Here is a 22,504-nt window from a genome sequence, read left to right as displayed (position 1 = left end):
GAGCACCTTGGCTGGAGACTATTTAAACTAATGACTCCACCCAGTGCACCTGATGCGAGGCGGATACAGCACAGCATCAAAACAAATACTAGACTCGTGCTGCAATCCTGGCTGACCTCCGCACATCGTCAGAGTGGGGCATGACAGAGATGTGGCAAGTGTTCAGGGACAGTGCTAGGGACAGTGATGCTGCAATAATTCAGTGGCTATGTTTGCTCCATTCACCATGTTTAGCCATCTTGTCTTAATCCTAATAATTTTAAAAGAAAAATACCACTAGGTTCATAGTGGTCCTGAACCTTATGGAGGGATCCACATGGGATTATGGTCACCCCTATTGGGGATCCCTCAATTTATTGCTTTGAGGAAGGTTTTCCTGCCTCAATGTTGTGTACTATCTCTGGTACCATCACACAGGAGGACAGGGGCGACTGCACACATGCTCTGTTTCCCCCGATCCCGCCAGGAGACCAGAAAAACATATAGATGACCATGGCATCTAAAGGGTTAAAAATCTGCAACCAGAATCACCGCCGGTCACAGAATTAGTGTTGGGTGTCTGCTCTTTAAAACAGTGAATCATTTGAAGCGGAATTAGGTCCGAAGTTTAGGAAAACCTTCAATTTGCAACTCCTCTGAATTTTGTCCTGCTTTGTTGTAACAAATTAGTTTTTCCTAAAATGGCGGCTGTATGTGTTACAAAGTGAAAGTAAGAAGCTAGGGAACGCAAGATCACCCATAATGCTGTGAAGCCAGAAAATTTGCATATCGCCATCCCCTGTGATTGTAACAGCCCTATAAAACCCTCTTCCTACTCGGTCTCAGCCATTATCCTGTGAGCGGAGGATAATGGCAAGCGCTCATGCGCTAGGGACAGTGTTGCTGAAAGCTATTATTAGAAGAATATTGGAAAAGGAAGATTGCAGGGACAGTGCAGGAGACTTATTCTGCATCAGTTTTATTTAACTATTCCTACATTTACTTATTCCTACATCATCCGTAAACTAAGATATGTAATTCAATACTAATAAGCCTTTATTATTCCATTGCCAGTGTGCCAACCAAGAGCATCCAGTCTACACCCCTTAGCGGGGGCCAGGTCTTAATGATGACCATCCTCATCTTTTTCTGGCTTTACTTCTTCCAAATCACCCTACAAAGTCTACATGTCCTAGAAAAGTCAGCAAGATGCAGAGAGAGGAGGAGCTGGATGTCACTGATGACATATTGTCATCGATGTTAGATGATGTGGAAAAGCAGGTGGCAGAAGAAGGGCTCCCACCTATAGGACAGGAGAGCGCTGGGTTGGAGAAGTGTGTATGCCAGAGCTGATTTATATTCTGTGTTTACTGTCAAATAACCTGCATGAGATCGCAGGCCAGAACATCAATAATTTGAATATTGTGCCCCTGCCTAACCAGCCAAACCTGATACCAGCAACAGCCCCTTATTAAATGTGCCATGAGGCTATTAACAATACAGTGCAGTCTTCATGATTAAATGAACGATAGCTGCGGTCTAATTGGCCGCACGGTTCTTCATAGCAGCATAGCCGAAACCCATCTATAGAACGGCCGCTCGGTGTGGTCATACCCTAAGGCAGAGTAGCCTAGGTATACCTGATTTATAGCGATTAGTGACAAATTAATTTGGAATGAATCAAATTTCTTGCCTAACTTTGTCAAAGTTGCTGAATCGAAGTTTTCAAAACTTTGCTCATCTCTATCAAAAAGTAGCAAATTTTGGCACAAGACATAATTTGTGAATTTTTAAACATTATAAAAGTATTGTTAAAACATTAAAACATAGTTCGCTAAGCGTCCTAAACTAATCCTTACTATTAGCAAAGTTAATACTGAACATAAAAACACAATAGCATACACAGTGACCCTACAGAACAGGTTTGATATTTCTAGTCTTATTCATGCAGATCAAAAGGGAACCTGTCATTGCAATGGGCAGGCAGAATGATATGTAGTTTTGTGGGAAAAGATTCAGTAAAACGTGTAATTTATAAATGTAAACCTCTGCTCTCTTTATTTGCCATGTGGGTGGTCCTACTCAGTGGATGATAGTATGTTTAGTCATGCAGTTAGCTGTCAATCACAAAGTGGCACCACCCACATGATGCATAAAAAATGATTCATAAAAAAACTGTAGATACTCATTACAAGTTTTAATTAATCTTTTCCCAAATATCAATCTGCTCAGCTCCTCCTGCTCTATAACATGATGCATGCAGATTGGACTGCATTTTCATGGTGACAAGTTCCCTTTAAGTCCCCTAAATTAGTGTCCACTGAGATTTATTTATTTTACTCACTTATATAGCATTGACATATTCCATAGAGTTTAACACACATGCTGTCCCCAATAGGGCTCACAATCTAAATTCCCTATCCGTATGTCTTTAGAGTGTGGGAGGAAACCCACGAAAACATGGGGAGAACATAAAATATCCATGCAGATATTGTCCTCGGTCCGATTTCAACCTAGGACCCCAGTGCTGAAAGATGCCAGTGCTAACCACTGAGCCACTGTGCTGAAAGCAAGCAAAACTTAATTGTTCATTTATTCCATGTGGTGCCACAGGCTGTAGTTCAATAATTCATCTGAATTCCATTTCCAGCGTACATTTATCAATATCACCTCCTCTAGTTTATCATTTTTAATTAATTTCAATGCTGTGAATGTCAATATACACTCACCTAAAGAATTATTAGGAACACCTGTTCTATTTCTCATTAATACAATTATCTAGTTAACCAATCACATGGCAGTTGCTTCAATGCATTTAGGGGTGTGGTCCTGGTCAAGACAATCTCCTGAACTCCAAACTGAATGTCAGAATGGGAAAGAAAGGTGATTTAAGCAATTTTGAGCGTGGCATGGTTGTTGGTGCCAGACGGGCCGGTCTGAGTATTTCCCAATCTGCTCAGTTACTGGGATTTTCACGCACAACCATTTCTAGGGTTTACAAAGAATGGTGTGAAAAGGGAAAAACATCCAGTATGAGGCAGTCCTGTGGGCGAAAATGCCTTGTGGATGCTAGAGGTCAGAGGAGAATGGGCCGACTGATTCAAGCTGATAGAAGAGCAATGTTGACTGAAATAACCACTCGTTACAACCGAGGTATGCAGCAAAGCATTTGTTAAGCCACAACACGCACAACCTTGAGGCGGATGGGCTACAACAGCAGAAGACCCCACCGGGTACCACTCATTTCCACTACAAATAGGAAAAAGAGGCTACAATTTGCACAAGCTCACCAAAATTGGACTGTTGAAGACTGGAAAAATGTTGCCTGGTCTGATGAGTCTCGATTTCTGTTGAGACATTCAAAGGGTAGAGTCCGAATTTGGAGTAAACAGAATGAGAACATGTATCCATCCTCTGATGGCTACTTCCAGCAGGATAATGCACCATGTCACAAAGCTCGAATCATTTCAAATTGGTTTCTTGAACATGACAATGAGTTCACTGTACTAAATTGGCCCTCACAGTCACCAGATCTCAACCCAATAGAGCATCTTTGGGATGTGGTGGAACGGGAGCTTCGTGCCCTGGATGTGCATCTCTCAAATCTCCATCAACTGCAAGATGCTATCCTATCAATATGGGCCAACATTTCTAAAGAATGCTATCAGCACCTTGTGGAATCAATGCCACGTAGAATTAAGGCAGTTCTGAAGGCAAAAGGGGGTCCAACACCGCATTAGTATGGTGTTCCTAATAATTCTTTAGGTGAGTGTATATCCATGTCCACCATGCAACTCCATGAATGTGTCAGGTTATTGGGGTATTTTTTTAAATAGTGCTAAGACTGTGGTTTCTTTTCAGCCCATACAGAGGCACTGATTTATCACAGAACAGCAGTTTACGCTGGTATATGGAAATCCTGTGTGCTGCCGAGGGCTGTGCCTAACTTATCACGAGTCATATGCCTCATCATAAATTAATTTGGCGTAGACTTTAACAGTCCATGTGCACATGGCTGGCGTATATATCAGCCTTCTACATCACAAAAAAAAAAACTAAGAAGATATTATTTTTCAGGAAAGTGGCAAAGTCAGAAGAGAAACACCATTTTCTCAAAAATGTTTGCACAAGAGGAGTTAGTCGCCCACAGTGATATACATCTCTCCCTGTATACAAACTTAAAACATACTAAGTTTTTTATGTTGATTTCAGTGAAACTGCTGCTGATAGTTTTGTAATAATAAATTAATTTGCACATATGCAGGTCTATGTACAAAGCTATTATGTCTGTGTGCAGCAGTGTTAGTATTTTAGTGGCTTTATATGGGCCACGTATAACAGCATACCAAGGTGACAAATGGCATGTAATGCAGTGAATGTGTACCTATTGTGCCACTGAACGGATTTAACTTGTGGCAACTCCTGAGGGTGTTGTCTAAGTGATCCCCCTAGTATACGCCTTTTTCCCCTATACAAGGATCTGGACTTCGCTACAGGGTACCTCCTTCTAAGTGTAGTCTCTATTCAGTGACTATTGACCCAAGTAGGTTGAGAGACACTAGTGTGTGGAACCAGGGGAACAGGCAGAGACATAGTCAAAAGGAAAACAAAGTTCAGGACAAACACAGTACATGCAAAAAGGTAAAACAAGCAAAATATGCAGAAAACAAAATAGCAGAATATTCTCACAGAAACTTAACACGTGGCAAACATTATTGATCAGACAACTGTAGGAAGAGGTGCTGTAGATATTCCAGAGAACACTGTCATAGGCTTGGGATAAATTAGCCCTTTCGTTTGCTGGCCCTTTAAGAACTGGGAAGAGTGTGTATGCTCTATGGGAGCGCACACAATCTGGAGGAAGGAGACAAGAGCAGTCAATCCCAGCAACTATTCATGTTATATACTGCCTTCTAATGGCTTTTAAAACCTGACAGACCCTTTTTAACACCTTCAGTACCGAGCCACTTTTCACCTTAAATTCCAGGCTGATTTTTGCTAATCTGACGTATTACTTTATGTGGTAATAACTTTGGAACACTTTTACTCATCCAAGCCATTCTGAGATTGTTTTCTCGTGACACATTGTACTGTACTTTATCTCAGTTGTAAATTTGAGTTGATATATTCAACCTTTATTTAGAAAATAATCCCAAATTTACCCAAAACTTAGAAAAAATTGCAATTTTCTAAATTTGAATTTCTCTACTTTTAAGACAGATAGTAATACCTCATAAAATAGTCATCAATTCATACTCCCCATATGTCTGCTTTATGTTGGCATAATTTTGTAAATGTCATTTTATTTTTTTAGGACGTTAGAAGGCTTAGAATTTTAGAAGCAATTTTTCAAATTTTTAACAAAATTTCCAAAACCATTTTTTAAAGCACCAATTCTGTTATAAAGTGATTTTGATGGGCTTGCATAATGGAAACTACCCCCTTCAAATTATTAAAAATTTATGTTACAAACTTTGTTAACCCATTTCATTTCTTTTTATAAATTTTATGTTAATACATTTTTTCTTGCAACACAGCAAGGTTAACCGCAAAATAAACCTTAATATACAGTACATTACTCTGATTCTGCAGTTTACAGAAATACCCCATATGTGGTAGTAAACTGTTGTCGGGGCACATGGCAGTGGTCAGAAAGAAAGGAACGCCATATGGTTTTTGGAGGCAGATTTTATTAGAACGTTTTTGGCACCATTTTGTATTTAAAGAGACCATGATGTACCCCTACAGTGGAAACCCTTAAAAAGTGATCCCATTTTGCAAACTACACCCCTCAAACAATACATTAAGAGGTGTACTGAGCACTTTGACCCCTAAGCGTTTTGGAATTTGGAAACGCTTGGCTGTGAAAATGAAAAGTTTAATTTCTTCTAATAAAATGTTGCTTTAGCCCCACAATTTTCATTTTTACGAGGGGTAACAGGAGAAAAAGCACCCCATAATTTGTTACTTATTTTCTCCCATATCTAGTGGTACATTGCTGTGGGGGCACATGGCAGGACTCAGAAAGGAAGGAGTGCTATAGCAATTGCAGCACAGATTTTGATGGATTGGTTTACGGGTGTCATTGGTTTTTATTTTTTGAGTGATTGTCTTATGTACAGTTTCAATTTTTGTAGGATGGGATGACAGTTTGATTAGTACCATTTTGGAGTTCATACGACTGTTTGATTGCTTGGTATTATACTTTTTGTGTGGCAAGGTGACATAAAATGGCTGTTTTGGCATAGTGTGTGCAATACCCAATGTGTCTATTTATTATTTATTTTTTTGTTAAGTTTTACACAGTAAAAGCATTTTTTTTAACCAAATAAAATCTTGTTTTTGCGTTGCCATTTTTGAGAGCCATATTTTTATATTTTTCAGGCGATTGTCTTAGGCTACTTTAACACTAGCGGCATGGACCTCCGGCAGGCTGTTCCATCGGGTAAACATCCTGTCGGATCCGTCCTGCCGCTAGTGAGCTTGTGCCCCCGGACTGCCGCTCCGTCCCCATTGACTATAATGGGGGTGGGAACGGAGTTCCGGTGAAGGCACTGCGGCGCATGGCGAGAGGCTGCCGGATTAATACTACAACATGTCCGACATTTATTCCGGCAGCCTCTTGCCGTGCGCTGCCGGAACTCCGCCCCGTCCCCATTATAGTCAATGGCGATGGAGCGGCAGTTCGGGGGAACACGTTCATTAGCAGCAGGACGGATCCGACAGGCTTTTCACTCGACGGAACAGCCTGCCGGAGGTCCGTGCCGCTAGTGTGAAAGTAGCCTTAGTTAGGGGCTCATTTTTTGCAGGATGAGATTATGGTTTGATTGGTACCATTTTGGGCTACATACGTCTTTTTCATCGCTTGGTATTACACTTTTTGTGAGGCAAGGTGACCAGAAAATGGCTGTTTTGGCACAGTTTTTTTTTTTTATAGAGCCGGTCGCGGCGATACCTAATATGTCAAATTTTTCCCCAATTTTATTTTTTATTCGCCCCTCCCCCTATTTTTCTGTACTGTAATGCATTAGCTGTAAGTGTATTACACAGTCTAATACACTTACAACCTGCTTGCCTGTGATATCCAGGGGGCTGGATCTCACAGGCTTACATGGAAGGCAGCACAATGCCTATGGAAGGCATGGGGCTGCCTTCCCAGCCATCGGGTCACCGTCACCACAGCGGGGGGACCCGGCACGGATACTGCACGTGCCGCGGTCAGCTCTGACCACGGCTTAGTGAGGGTTAATGCGCTGGCATCTGTGTTTTCACTGATGCCGGGGTCCAGCAGTCACTGCAGCTCCTACGCCCTCCTGATCAGTGCGCCATAGCTGTACGACGCTGGGATTTAAGGCACAGTTTGAAGAGGCAAGATGACCAGTACATAGTGTATACACTGACACCATGAAACCAAACTACAGATAAAAATGACATACTTATCCATCGCTTTTTCTTGTCCATTAAATGAAGCAACTGTTCGTATGGATGTCAGGATTTCTTCTGCAACTGCATCCGCCTTCGCATAAGCTTTTAACTCTTTAGATGTAAATGAAGCAGCAATCTGCAAAACGAACATGGCTGTTACATTGTTAAGCCAATCAAAAATCCTTAGGTTACTGACTTTTAGAAACTTACCTTGGTCCATAGTGATAATAATGTAAAGAGCAGTAGACCAGCTGCCAAGGTCACTAGTGTTAGTTTCCAGCCCTTGACAAATCCTATGGTGATGCCAGTGACAACGGTGGAGAGAAATTGTCCAAATATGCACACATTAATGGACAGTCCTTCATATATGGTATTCATGTCTCTACAAAAGAAAGAATAATGTTCCTACAAGACACTTGCATGATGTATGAAAGAGTTGTGACAAGATTATGACATTATTTCTTCTTTTATGCTATCTTTTTTTTGTTGTGTGTTTGTTCTGATATCCCTGTGGCCTATAAGTTAATATATAAGTAGGAATACAAATAAAGGGGACTTAAGATATGAGCAATATCCCCCTATTTTTTGGTTTAACACGTAAGGCTACTTTCACATTAGCATTTTCAATTCCGCTATTGAGATCCGTCATAGGATAACAATAGCAGGGGAAAACGCTTCAGTTTTGTCCCTATTCATTGTCAATGGGGACAAAACTGAACTGAACGAAACAAGATGCACCAAAATGCATTCCGTTCTGTTTGGTTGCGCTCCCATCGCGGACAGAATAATGCTGAAAGCAGCGTTTTTCTGTACGCGATGTGGTGCGGAGCAAAACTGACACAATAGAAAATGGATCCGTCCCCCATTGACTTTCAGTGGTGTTCATGACGGATCCGTCATGGCTTTAGAAGACATAATACAACCAGATCCGTTCATGACGGATGCATGCGGTTGTGTTATGGTAACGGAAGCGTTTTTGCAGAACCATGAAGGATCCGCAAAAAACCCTAATGTGAAAGTAGCCGAAGTCAAATGGTCTGTATATCATTGTCTGTTATAACATCAGTAACGCATGCTGCTTGGATTTTAAAGAGGATCTTTCACCTTTCCTGACATACCTGTTTTAATAGCTACTGAATTAATTGCTATTAGCCTTCAGTAAAGGTACAGAGGGGTGTTAACCAGTTTGGGGTGTGTACCTGCACAGTCTGACTATCCAATCAGTGCCATTTCCAGACTGTGCAGGTACTCACCCCCAACTGGTTAACACCCCTCTGTACCCTTACTGCAGCCTAATAGCAATTATTCATAACTTCTAGTAGAAATAATAAAGGAATGGCACAACATAGAGCCATAAGAACAGATGCTCCAGAATAGTTATTACATGGGGAATGCATGAAGCTATTAAAACAGACATGTCAGGAGTGCTGACAGGTCCTCTTTAAGGATGTATAAAGGCACATAAAAGCAAATACTATAAAGGCATGAGTCAGAATAGTAATACAACAATCTTTAAAAATTATGTTATATCATATATTATGTAAACAGAGTATAAAAAGGAATCTATAATAAGCAATATGCTAGGATTTCAGAATGTAACAAATGCAAAAGTTTATCTTATTATGAGTAATGGAATATAAAGTATGCAGTTACATAAAACTGAAAAATCTTGCAATTCTGCCTTTTTGACAGAGGTTTTTGTATTATTGCTGCATTTTGTTTTGCATAAATAAAAAAATAACAAGAAGATGAATCTTAGCAAAATGCAAGCAGCTAAAGGTGAGACCTTTATGAATAGGGTTGAGAGTACCCGAACTGTAAAGTTCGGGTTTGTACCGAACTTTAGGATTTTTGGACCTCGGACCCGAACATTTCCGTAAAAGTTCGGGTTCGGTGTTCGGCGCTTTCTTGGCGCTTTTATAATTCTGTTAGTTAGGTGGGTGGCGGCGGCTATTTTATGCAAGCTCAGTGCACCAGCACTGCATCAGAGCTTTTGGGACATTGCAAATCACCATTATTATTTTTTTTTGGCAAACTACAACATCTGGATTAGTCAGTTTGCAATTTAAGCTAGAAATACACCCATCATTTTCTGGGGTTTGAAAAACACACTTTTTTGACAAAACACTATTTTCAGGCCTTGCAGCATCAGCACGTGTGAAATTACAGGCTTATATACTGCTGTCAAATTCAGGGGAAACAAAGAGAGGATTTGCACCAACAAGAAATGCTACTGACTAAACAGGGGAGTCATACATGCAGGTATTAAAAGCTGAGACTTCCGCCAATATGTTCCAGTAAGGAAGATATCAGAGCCCATCACTGCACCACGTCACGGTCACTCAGCATGGCAGAGGGTCCTAGCCGCTGCTCTAACTATGGTGTGAACACAGTCTGGGGGTGTTGTAATTCAGCACACAGCCAAGCCTCCACACAAAGGCCCAGCATGAATACTGTGGCAGTGCAATGTGAATGAGGCCAGGCCGTGAGCCACACCTATACCAGACCATGTGATGGAGGTTACCAGGTGCAACAGAGTGTCCAAACACACCCAAATCTAACAAGACAAAAACACAGAAATGAAGTGGCAATTCTGGAGGAGCTGCTCAGCCCCTGACACTGTGGCGTGTCTATTTAATGGAGGAGCAGCCCCACCGCATGTGGACCGCAATAATCGACTAACCCCAGCAAAATATGCATACAATGGAGGACGTCGACGCGGTCCACATGCACCACAAGAGCAAACTACACAGAATGTAGTAAATAAACATAGGAAACAAAGAGAGGATTTGCACCAACAAGAAATGCTACTGACTAAACAGGGGAGTCATACATGCAGGTATTAAAAGCTGAGACTTCCGCCAATATGTTCCAGTAAGGAAGATATCAGAGCCCATCACTGCACCACGTCACGGTCACTCAGCATGGCAGAGGGTCCTAGCCGCTGCTCTAACTATGGTGTGAACACAGTCTGGGGGTGTTGTAATTCAGCACACAGCCAAGCCTCCACACAAAGGCCCAGCATGAATACTGTGGCAGTGCAATGTGAATGAGGCCAGGCCGTGAGCCACACCTATACCAGACCATGTGATGGAGGTTACCAGGTGCAACAGAGTGTCCAAACACACCCAAATCTAACAAGACAAAAACACAGAAATGAAGTGGCAATTCTGGAGGAGCTGCTCAGCCCCTGACACTGTGGCGTGTCTATTTAATGGAGGAGCAGCCCCACCGCATGTGGACCGCAATAATCGACTAACCCCAGCAAAATATGCATACAATGGAGGACGTCGACGCGGTCCACATGCACCACAAGAGCAAACTACACAGAATGTAGTAAATAAACATAGGAAACAAAGAGAGGATTTGCACCAACAAGAAATGCTACTGACTAAACAGGGGAGTCATACATGCAGGTATTAAAAGCTGAGACTTCCGCCAATATGTTCCAGTAAGGAAGATATCAGAGCCCATCACTGCACCACGTCACTACATTCTGTGTAGTTTGCTCTTGTGGTGCATGTGGACCGCGTCGACGTCCTCCATTGTATGCATATTTTGCTGGGGTTAGTCGATTATTGCGGTCCACATGCGGTGGGGCTGCTCCTCCATTAAATAGACACGCCACAGTGTCAGGGGCTGAGCAGCTCCTCCAGAATTGCCACTTCATTTCTGTGTTTTTGTCTTGTTAGATTTGGGTGTGTTTGGACACTCTGTTGCACCTGGTAACCTCCATCACATGGTCTGGTATAGGTGTGGCTCACGGCCTGGCCTCATTCACATTGCACTGCCACAGTATTCATGCTGGGCCTTTGTGTGGAGGCTTGGCTGTGTGCTGAATTACAACACCCCCAGACTGTGTTCACACCATAGTTAGAGCAGCGGCTAGGACCCTCTGCCATGCTGAGTGACCGTGACGTGGTGCAGTGATGGGCTCTGATATCTTCCTTACTGGAACATATTGGCGGAAGTCTCAGCTTTTAATACCTGCATGTATGACTCCCCTGTTTAGTCAGTAGCATTTCTTGTTGGTGCAAATCCTCTCTTTGTTTCCTATGTTTATTTACTACATTCTGTGTAGTTTGCTCTTGTGGTGCATGTGGACCGCGTCGACGTCCTCCATTGTATGCATATTTTGCTGGGGTTAGTCGATTATTGCGGTCCACATGCGGTGGGGCTGCTCCTCCATTAAATAGACACGCCACAGTGTCAGGGGCTGAGCAGCTCCTCCAGAATTGCCACTTCATTTCTGTGTTTTTGTCTTGCTGTCAAATTCAGTTGTTAAAAAGTGTTGATCACGAATATTCGAATTTCGAATTTTTATCGGGAATATAGGTACTTCGAAAATTTGCAAATATTTCGAATATAGTGATATATATTCGTAATTTCGAATAATCAAATATTTTTTTTTTTCATCAGTACACATGATCCCTCCCTGCTTCTAGCTTGTGGGCCAATGAGAAGGCTGCAGTATATTTGATTTTAGGAGTAGTGTTGTTTGCGAATTTTTGTAATGCTCATTTTTTATGCGAATTTTTCAACTTACAACTATTAGACAAAGAAGATTATAGCACTATATTAGCTAAATTGCTCTATATTAATTTTTTTCGAATATTCGCTATATTGCTATATATTCTTGTTTTAGAATATTACGAATATTCGAAAAAAACAAAGTTATAGCAATATAGCGAATATTCGGAAAAAAAAAAAACACGAATATAGAGCAATTTAGCTAATATAGTGCTATAATCTTCTTTGTCTAATAGTTGTAAGTTGAAAAATTCGCAATAAAAATTCGTATTGCGAAAATTCGCATATTACACGATCATTACCTTGCCGATTTTTCGAGTAAAAAAATCGTAGAATATAACGAGTATTCGAATTTGCTACAAAATATTCGCGAAATATCGCAAATTCGAATATGACCCCTGCCGCTTATCACTATTGTTAAACAAACACTCGTTTGGGCACAAAAAATTTAGTTGGCAGCCTTTGATGCAGATGTCATTGTGAGATACACCCTTAATACATTTGAATTACATTCAGAGATTTTAAATGCCAATATTGAATTCAGGCCTACACTGGTTCAGGCCATGTGAGATACACCCTCTACATACAGGGGTTTGATTCAGGGATTTGAAATACAGCCATTTGAAATACAGCCATTTTGGGCAAAGAAATATTTACTTCAGGCCTACACTGGTTCAGACCGTGTGAGATACCCCCTCTACATACAGGGTTTTAATTCAGGGATTTGAAATACAGCCATTTTGGGCAAAGAAATATTTACTTCAGGCCTACACTGGTTCAGACCGTGTGAGATACACCCTTTACATACTGTTGTTCTATTCTACTATTAATTAAAAACCTATTTAGGGCAAGATCCTAAATTCGAAAAATATGAGGAGAGCTTTGAATAAGGGACGTGGCCCAGGTCGTGGTGCTGCTGGTGGAGCTCCTGTTGCAGGGAGAGGACGTGGTCGATCTGTGCCAGCTACACGCACAAGTGAAACCCCTTCCTCAGGTGCGAGTAGGCAACAAAACCAGCATCGGTATTTAGTCTGGCCTAATGCTGCTCTACGAATGGTGAGGCCTGAACAAGTACAAGCGATAGTAGATTGGGTTGCTGACAGTGGATCCAGTTCCTTCACATTGTCTTCCACCCAGTCTCCTGTTGAAAGATCACAGTTGGCACCTGCAGCCGATATCCATCAGTCTTGCACCTCACCCCCTTGCAAATCAGCCAAGCAGTCTGAGCCCCAAGTCATGCAGCAGTCTCTTCTGCTTTTTGATGACTCTGTTAGCAGGGTTTCCCTATCCCTGCCCCAGAAGTGGAAGAGATTGAGTGCACTGATGCCCAACCACCTATCTTTCAAGATGAGTACATGGGAGGACCATCGCAGCACATCTCGGATGATGACGAAACACAGGTGCCAACTGCTGGGGCTTTCGAAAGTGTGCAGACCGACAAGGAAGGCAGGGGTGAAGACTGGGTGAAAGATGATGTGGAGGGCGATGAGGTCCTCAACCCCACATGGAATCAAGGTCATGCAAGTGAGGAAGAGGCGCTGGTCGCACAGAGCCACCAGCACAGCAGAAAAGGGAGCAGGGTGCAAAAGCGGAGTGGCCATCCTCTAGACAGTACGCCTCCTACTGCCCACTGCAGCAAGGAACCGAGCACACCAAAGCCAGCTCCAAGGAGTTCCCTGGCGTGGCAGTTCTTCAGACAATGTGCTGACGACAAGACACGAGTGGTTTGCACGCTGTGCAATCAGAGCCTGAAGCGAGGCATAAACGTTCTCAACCTAAGCACAACCTGCATGACCAGGCATTTAAGTGCAAAGCACGAGCTGCAGTGGAGTAGACACCTCAAAAACCAAGAAAGGTCTCTGGCTCCTCCTGCTTCCTTTTCTGCTGCAGTCGCGGCCTCTTCATCCACCTCTGGAGTGACAGTGTCACCTGCCACCCCGCAAACAGAGGATCTGCCAGGAACACTACCACCTGGGTCACCAAGCGTCTCCACAATGCCCCACGGAAGCGTTCAGTTCTCCATATCCCAAACGCTAGAGAGGAAGAGGAAGTACCCCCCTACACACCCGAGATCCCTAGCCCTGAATGCCAGCATTTCTAAATTACTGGCCTTTGAAATGCTGTATTTCCATCTGGTGGAGATGGATAGTTTTAAAGGCCTTATGGCGGTGGCTGTCCCACAGTACGTCGTGCCCAGCCGCCACTACTTTTCAAGTCGAGCCATCCCTTCCCTTCACAGCCAAGTAGGGGACAAAATCAGGTGTGCACTGGGCAACTCCATCTGTGGCAAGGTGCACCTGACTACCGATACGTGGACCAGTAAGCACGTTCAGGGCCATTATATCTCCATAACAGCACACTGGGTAAATGCAGTGGCGGCTGGGCCTAAGGCGGATAGCAGTTTGGCGCATGTCCTTCCACCACCGAGGATTGCAGGGCACATCAGTTTGCCTCCTGTTGCTTCCTCCTCCTACTCTGCTTCCTCATCCTCTACCAGCTCCTCATCCGGTCAGCGTAACACCTTCAGCACCAACTTCAGCACAGCCAGGGCTAAACGACAGCAGGGAGTTTTAAAATGTATCTGTTTGGGGGACAAACCCCACACCGCGCAGGAGCTGTGGACTGGCCTTGAACAACAGACCGATGAGTGGTTTGTGCCAGTCAGCCTCAAGCCCGGCCTGGTGGTGTGCAATAATGTGCGAAATCTCGTAGCAGCTCTGGGACTAGACGGTTTGACGCACATCCCTTGCCTGGCGCATGTGCTGAATCTGGTGGTGCAGAGATTCCTTAAAAATTACCCCGATATTTCAGAGCTGCTGCATAAAGTGCGCGCTGTCTGTTTTGGTGTAATATACTCCTCCTCTACCTAGTTGACCGCTTAATAAATTTCAATAATCTTTATTTAACATTTTCGGGTGACCATTAACAATTTTTTTCTGTCATAGACCCCTGCTCTACCAAGTAGACAGGTTAATTAATTTCTGTAATTTTTCTGTTACATTCTTGGGTTGACATTATACAATTTTAGACGTGAATAAACTCCTGCTCTGCATAGGTGACAGGGAATACAATTTCTGAAATGCTTCTTTAATTGATGCGCAGAGTCACGCATCGGCGCTTCATCTCGCGAGACGCGAGATTTCGCTCAAAGCCGGCCCGCGCATGCGCATCGCGGGCCGGCAAAAGTTAGAGGGGTATTACATCACCAGCCTGCCATCCAATGATCGTCGCTGGCAGGCTGGCGATTTTCAAAAATTTTCTGAGTACGGCGATACCAGATTTGTGACACTTTTTTGCAGCCTAGGTGGGCAAAGGGGCCCACATTCCAAAGAGCACCTTTTGGATTTCACAGGACATTTTTTACACATTTTGATTTCAAACTACTTCTCACACATTAGGGCCCCTAAAATGCCAGGGCAGTATAACTACCCCACATGTGACCCCATTTTGGAAAGAAGACACCCCAAGGTATTTCGTGATGGGCATAGTGAGTTCATGGAAGTTTTTATTTTTTTGTCACAAGTTAGTGGAATATGAGACTTTGTAAGAAAAAATTAAATAAAATCATCATTTTCCATTTTACTTGTGACAAAAAATAAAAAGTTCCATGAACTCACTATGCCCATCAGCGAATGCCTTAGGGTGTCTACTTTCCGAAATGGGGTTATTTGTGGGGTTTTTCTACTGTCTGGGCATTGTAGAACCTCAGGAAACATGACAGGTGCTCAGAAAGTCAGAGCTGCTTCAAAAAGCGGAAATTCACATTTTTGTACCATAGTTTGTAAACGCTATAACTTTTACCCAAACCATTTTTTTTTTACCCAAACATTTTTTTTTATCAAAGACATGTAGAACAATAACTTTAGAGAAAAATTTATATATAGATGTCGTTTTAAAAAAAAAAAAATTACAACTGAAAGTGAAAAATTTCGTTAAATTTCGAATAATAACAAAAAAAGTAAAAATGTCAGCAGCAATGAAATACCACCAAATGAAAGCTCTATTAGTGAGAAGAAAAGGAGGTAAAATTCATTTGGGTGGTAAGTTGCATGACCGAGCAATAAACGGTGAAAGTAGTGTAGTGCAGAAGTGTAAAAAGTGGTCTGGTCATTAAGGGTGTTTCAGCTAGGGGGGGCTGAGGTGGTTAAACTTAAACAAGTTGTACCACATTTAAGCTTTAATACTTTGTCCCACATTTCCACTATACTCTTTTGTCCAATATTTGCGCCTCAATAGCTTTTCCCACAATTCCGCTTGACTCTTTTGGCCCACATTTGGGCTTCTGTAATTTGTCCCACATTTGCGCCTCAATAGCTTTTCCCACATTTCTTCTCAATCCCAATTTTTTTTTTTTTTTATAAATTCATCTTCCTTAAATTTGGTCTCTTTTTCTCACGCTCCCTCTCCGGCCTGGAACCCTGATTCTCCGCCACCCGTAATCACCATGGTAGGTGCATAAAAGAACATTGAAAGTCGATAGAGCAGATATTAAATTGGATCGTGAACATCACGGGGATGTGCGACATTGTGGGTGGGGCAGTAAGTATGCACACGCCTACACAAACTAACTGACAGGGGTCAGCCCCTGCAACTTCTGGGTCTCCAAATTGGGCACATGTCCTGAGCTTGCCCTTTATGCCTTGGAGGTGCTGGCCTGCCCTGCAGCCGTTGTATTGTCTGAACGTGTGTTTATCACGACTGGAGGGTTATATTTCCCAATGTTTTGGGGTGTACCCTAATTTAAAAAAATAAAAATAAATTTTAAAACAAAAAGCAGTGTAGGCTACCTCCTCCACCACCACCGCCACTTCCACCGCCTCCTCAACCTCTTACTCCATATGGACCTGTTCCTCCTAGATCAAGATTATTATTTTTTATTTTTACGTATTTTATGTTATTTTAAGTCAAATCCCTATCCATATTTGTTTGCAGAGCACTTGCCATACTCTTAACCACATTTTGACGACATTTGCAGCCCTCCAGCCCTTTCCATGACATTTTTACAGCCATTTTAGTGCTCAAAAGTTCGGGTCCCCATTGAGTTCAATGGGGTTCAGGTTCGGGGTCAAGTTCGGGTCCCGAACTCTAACTTTTTTCCGAAGTTCGGCCAAACCCGAACATCCAGGTGTCCGCTTAACTCTACTTATGAATAAAGATTAAAGTGTTGCTGTCATTTGAATTTATGTTTAATACTGTGTAGGGACGCAGATTTTAAGCAGTTATATACTTTATCTGTAGTATTACTATGTGTAAAATGCTGAGGCAAGATTTACAGCCTGCCTCTTACAGTGATGGCCGTAAATGTTGGCACCCCTGATATTTTTCAAGAAAATTAAGTATTTCTCACAGAAAAGTATTGCAGTAACACGTGTTTTGCTATACACATGTTTATTCCCTTTGTGTGTATTGGAACAAAAACAAGGGAGGAAAAAAAGCTAATTGGACATAATGTTACTACAAACTCCAAAAATGGGCTGGACAAAATTATTGCACCCTTAAAGATGAGCAAGCCAGTTTGTACTGAACTGGGTTTTGTCCGAACTTTGCTATTTTTTGGATGGCAAAAGAACCCAAACCTTTTCAGGTTTGTTTTGGACAAATCCACTAAAATGGTGCGTAATGCACAAGGAAAAAAGCACAAGAGAGGAAAAAGAAGGGTTCTCACATGGCTTGCCCTGGTTGGTTCCCAGGCCGACAGACAGCCTGGATGAGCCAATCAGTGCTGCAGCAGGCAGGGAGGTGCCCTAGCAGAATGAACAATACGTCATTCTGTGTTGAGCTCTGACTAAGGCCTCATGCACACGACCGTATGGCTTTTTCAGTGTTTTGCGGTCCGTTTTTCACGGATCCGATGTTCCGTTTTTTGTTTCCGTTGTGTTTCCGTTTCTGTTCCGTTTTTCCGTTCCGTTTTTTCGTATGGCATATACAGTATACAGTAATTACATAATTGAAATTGAAACATTTTCAATAGATGGTTCAGCAAAAAATGGAACGGAAACGGAAGACATACGGATGCATTTCCGTATTTGTTCCGTTTTTTTTGCGGACCCATTGACTTGAATGGAGCCAAGCACCGTGATTTGCGGACAAGAATAGGACATGTTCTATCTTTTCACGGTACGGAAATACTGAAATACTGAAACGGAATGCACACGGAGACACTTCAGTATTTTTTGCTGAACCATTGAAATGAATGGTTCAGTATATGTACCGCATACTGAACTACAAAAACGGCCAGTATACTGAACCCAAAATACTGTCGTGTGCATGAGCCCTAGGGGTAGTTGGGTCTTATAGTGTCTGCCAGAAAAATTCTCTTAGGGAGTCAGGGACAGTCAGAAATCAGTCAAGCTTGTATTCTACTGCCAGGAACAGTGAAGGGAAAGGCTAGACTTACAAAGAAATAGGAGAACTATGTGTGTAGAATTGAGACAAGCAGTAATGCTATTAGCCAGGCAGTCAGAATTGAGGAGCTGGGGCTCGCTGTGCCTCCTAGCAGAACTGCAACTGCTGCAATCCTCAAAAACATAGTAATATAGTATATAAGGCCGAAAAAAGACATTGTCCATCCAGTTCGTCCTGTTATCCTGCAAGTTAATCCAGAGGAAGGCAAAAAAAAAAAAACTGAGGTAGAAGACCATTTTCCCCACTTAAGTGGAAAAAAAATCCTTCCCGACTCCAATCAGGCAAACAGAATAACTCCCTGGATCAACAACCCATCTCTAGTAGCTATAGCCTGTAATATTATTACACTCCAGAAATACATCCAGGCCCCTTTTGAATTATTTTAGTGAACTCACCATCACCACCTCCTCAGGCAGAGAGTTCCATAGTCTCACTGCTCTTACCGTAAAGAATCCTCATCTATGTTTCTGTACAAACCTTCTTTCCTCCAGACACAGAGGATGTCCCCTCGTCACAGTCCTGGGGATAAATAGATGATGGCAGAGATCTCTGTACTGACCCCTGATATATTTATACATAGTAATTAGATCTCCCCTCAGTTGTCTTTTTTCTAAAGTGAAACACCCTAATGCTGATAATATTTCAGGGTACTGTGTTCCCCCCCCATTCCAGTTATTACTTAAGTTGCACCCTCTCCAGCTCTGCTATATCTGCCTTGTTCACAGGAGCCCAGAACTGTACACAGTACTCCATGTGTGGTCTGACTAGTGATTTGTAAAGTGGTAGGACTATGTTCTTATCACAGGCATCTATGCCCCTTTTGATGCAACCCATTATCTTATTGGGCTTGGCAGCAGCTGCCTGACACTGGTTTTTACAGCTTAGTTTGCTGTTCACTAAATTCCTAGGTCCTTTTCCATGTCAGTGTTACCTAGTGTTTTACCATTTAGTATGTACGGGTGACTTGCATTATTCCTTCCCATGTGCATAACCTTACATTTGTCAGTGTTAAACCTCATCTGCCACTTCTCTGCCCAAGCCTCGAATCTATCCAAATCCCTCTGTAGCAGTATACTGTCCTCTTCCGTGTCAATTACTTTACACAGTTTAGTGTCATCTGCACAAAATTATATTTTACTGTGCAAGCCTTCTACAAGATCATTAATAAATATATTGGAGAATAGGACCCAATACTGACCTCTGAGATACACCACTAGTGACAGTGAGTGACCCAATCTGAGTATGTACCATTAATAACCACCCTCTGTTTTCTATCACTGAGCCATTTACTTGCCCACATACAGACATTTTCTCCCAGTCCAAGCATTCTCATTTTATATACTAACCTTTCATGCAGTACATTGTCAAATGCTTTGGAGAAGTCCAGATATACGACATCCATTGATTCGCCGCTGTCAGGTCTAGAACTTACCTCCTCATAGAGACGGATTAAATTAGTTTACGTGACCTATCCCTCATGAAGCCATGATGATATGGCATTATTTGCTTATTTTCATTGACGTACTCCAAGACAGCATCTCTTCAAACCATCAGTTTACCCACAACCGATGTTAAAGTTACCGACCTATAGTTTCCGGCTCTGTTTTTGTACCCTTTTTTAATATTGGCACCACATTTTCTATGAGCCAATCCTGTGGAACACTCCCTGTCAGTATAGAGTCCTAAAATATCAGAAATAAGGGTCTGGCTATGGCATTACTTAATTCTCTTAGGATATGGGGGTGTATGCCATCTGGTACTGGCGATTTGTCTATTTTAATCTTTTTAAGATGCCGCTGTACTTCTTCCTGGGTCAGACAGGGCACTTTTAATGGGGAATTAACTTTTACATTCTGCAAGGACATTCTTTCATTTTTCCCTCCATTTTCACAGAAGAAACACGTGTTCTACCATCAATCTAGCATACCATATTTATCTCACATACAGTATTTAATTTTTATAAAAATTAATTTGAGAAAAAAATAAATATATAAATCAGTTATTGTCAACGTAATATAAGGGCTAGATCTGTTTATTATCTCCACACACACACAGTTCCAATTTTTTTTTTTTTTTGAAGGGGGGTTGGCAGGGCATCAATCGTCCGTTTCCGTTTATTGTATTTCCACATGGTTGGAATTTCATTTTTTGGGGGACTTGTTTAATTAAACCAGCATATAGGTGATCACTACACCAATACACAGAGTAGTGCACTAAATTATCTGTGAGTGATAACAAATCTAGTCCTAAATCTGTTTCCCTGTATTTCTGCTTTAAGTCCAATTTTTATTGGGTGTGTTTGTGTGTGGGGGGTTGTTGAAATTATTAAAACCAGAATATACGTGATTACTATACCAATACACATGGTAGCCCACAATATTATCTGAGAGACCCAAATATGCCAAGATTGTGGAAGGGTTCCAAACGAAAGAACCAGAGCTAGAATGGGGGTGGTAGCAGAACCAGCTACCTAGCCAAAAGCCGTAGACCAGAGTTGTCCCTGCAGGCTTCGGAAAGGTGAAACATTAACATTAAGGAGAATAAGGATAGGATTGTGGATTGGATGGCTCACATCTCCTCTCAGTCGAAAGAGAATGATGCAGAGGTGACTTCAGAGTCTGACACCTTGCGTGGAGCTGGGGTCACAGCGTTCCTCCTGCTCCTCCTCCTCACAGCCCCAGAAAAGTCTTTCAGTGGAGTTTTCTCAGTCTTCACTGCCCCTTCCTAGTGGGTGTCTTTCTTTTTCCTAAGAAGTGGGAAGAAAACCCCACCACGCCCTAAGGCAAATAGTCTAGAGAGTCTCCCTGTTGATGACTTGTGTGAAAGCAGTCAGCGTATGCACTGCCCTGAGGTGAAGTTGGAGACTGCAGACCCCAGGCATAGCTATGTTGGTGGTGGTAGTAGTGTCACCCGTAGCCAAAGTATTGGCATTGGGGGCAGTGACAGTGGCAGAAGAGGCAAATGCAGAGCAGGGGAGGTGGGCAAAGAACCTACTATGATATCCTACAGTCTGATAGAATGTCAGGAAGGATGAGGACTCTGATGACGATTGTGTGCTGGACAGGACTTTTGCCACTGCCTGACCTCAAAACAACACATGCTTCCTGCTAAGGAAGTCTGGTGCATGAAAAAAAATAATTCCCGGTTTTCTGCTGCTCATACTGATGTTCTAGCTTTTCCAATATTGAATTCCAGTGAGTTTAAATGTCATGGATTAAGCAGTTTAAAATCAAACCATTCTGGTGCTGCAAGTCGAGGACATTCTCCTTGACATTGCCAGCACCTTGTGCAAGCCAGTGAACTTATTTAAAAAGCATTGCACAACTACAGTAGGTTGATGAAGTTGGCTATGCAGGGAGCATGTGTTATTTCCCCCAGGTTCAGGGTGGCCACAATGTTGCAGCCATTGTCGCTGACCAGCTTGTCCAGTGGGAGTCTGCAGAGTGAAAGCCAGCGGGATGTTTGCTGCTTGATGTACTGCTTGCCTATGTGGCTACTCTCACAGAAGACTGATCAGCTCCAACACGGTGCAGCAATGCTTGACTTGACACATGTGATAGGATGTAGGAGGAGTGGGAGGGACGCTGTACCCTTCAGTTGTTAGGGACTGGATGGTATTTATGGAGGTGGAGCAGGCGGATAAGTGCCTTTTGTGGGAGCCAGGCCAACACAATTGTGGAGGTGTCAATAGAACCTGTCCTTTTTGCTTGGGTGCTACCTTGCTGCTGCAGCAAAAAAAAATGACCCAGTGAGCCATGAAAGACATGTATTGTCCCTGCCTGTAACAGCTTCTCAAAGTGTCCACTGCGGTGTGCACTTTTCCGCACAGCCACAATCGCAAGGAGAAACCCACATTCTCTGCCACATCAATGTACAAGGCAGGCAAGGGCGTAACCACCATAGCGGCAGGCCATGCGACTGCTATGGGGCCCAGGGCAAGAGGGGCCCCAGTTGGGATTATCTCCTCTTCTACTGGAGGTTAAAACTTGGTCAGGACTCTACCCTCAAAAGGAACAACTTTTAGCAAATGAGATGCAATAGAGCCCGACCATGGGTAAAGTTACACGGACGTCAAATTATGCAGTGAGTGAGGAAATGTATATAATAGTCTATTGTTTGTTCATGAAGCCAATTGCAGCGTGCACAGGGTACTAACACAGGGCCC

General features: G+C 42.7%; 2 protein-coding genes across 2 annotated transcripts in view; both read right to left on the bottom strand.

Annotated features, from left to right (window-relative positions):
• LOC121002299 (ATP-dependent translocase ABCB1-like) overlaps nucleotides 1-7,524 on the bottom strand; it is a 1,351,406-nt gene extending 1,343,882 nt beyond the window's left edge. The window contains exon 1 of the mRNA XM_040433696.1: nucleotides 7,416-7,524. Coding sequence (XP_040289630.1) covers nucleotides 7,416-7,423 — 8 coding nt within the window. The 5' untranslated portion in view covers nucleotides 7,424-7,524. The remainder of the gene's footprint in view (nucleotides 1-7,415) is intronic.
• LOC121002576 (ATP-dependent translocase ABCB1-like) overlaps nucleotides 7,510-22,504 on the bottom strand; it is a 185,271-nt gene continuing 170,276 nt past the window's right edge. Inside the window, exons 8-9 of the mRNA XM_040434019.1 lie at nucleotides 7,615-7,786; nucleotides 7,510-7,515 (exon numbers count right to left, since the gene is read on the bottom strand). Of these exons, the coding sequence (XP_040289953.1) occupies nucleotides 7,510-7,515; nucleotides 7,615-7,786 (178 nt within the window). The remainder of the gene's footprint in view (nucleotides 7,516-7,614; nucleotides 7,787-22,504) is intronic.

This window comes from Bufo bufo, chromosome 5 (assembly GCF_905171765.1).
Source record: "Bufo bufo chromosome 5, aBufBuf1.1, whole genome shotgun sequence".
Classification (NCBI taxonomy): domain Eukaryota; kingdom Metazoa; phylum Chordata; class Amphibia; order Anura; family Bufonidae; genus Bufo; species Bufo bufo.
Note: the sequence above shows the minus strand (reverse complement) of the source record. Positions and strands in the feature narration are given on the sequence as shown.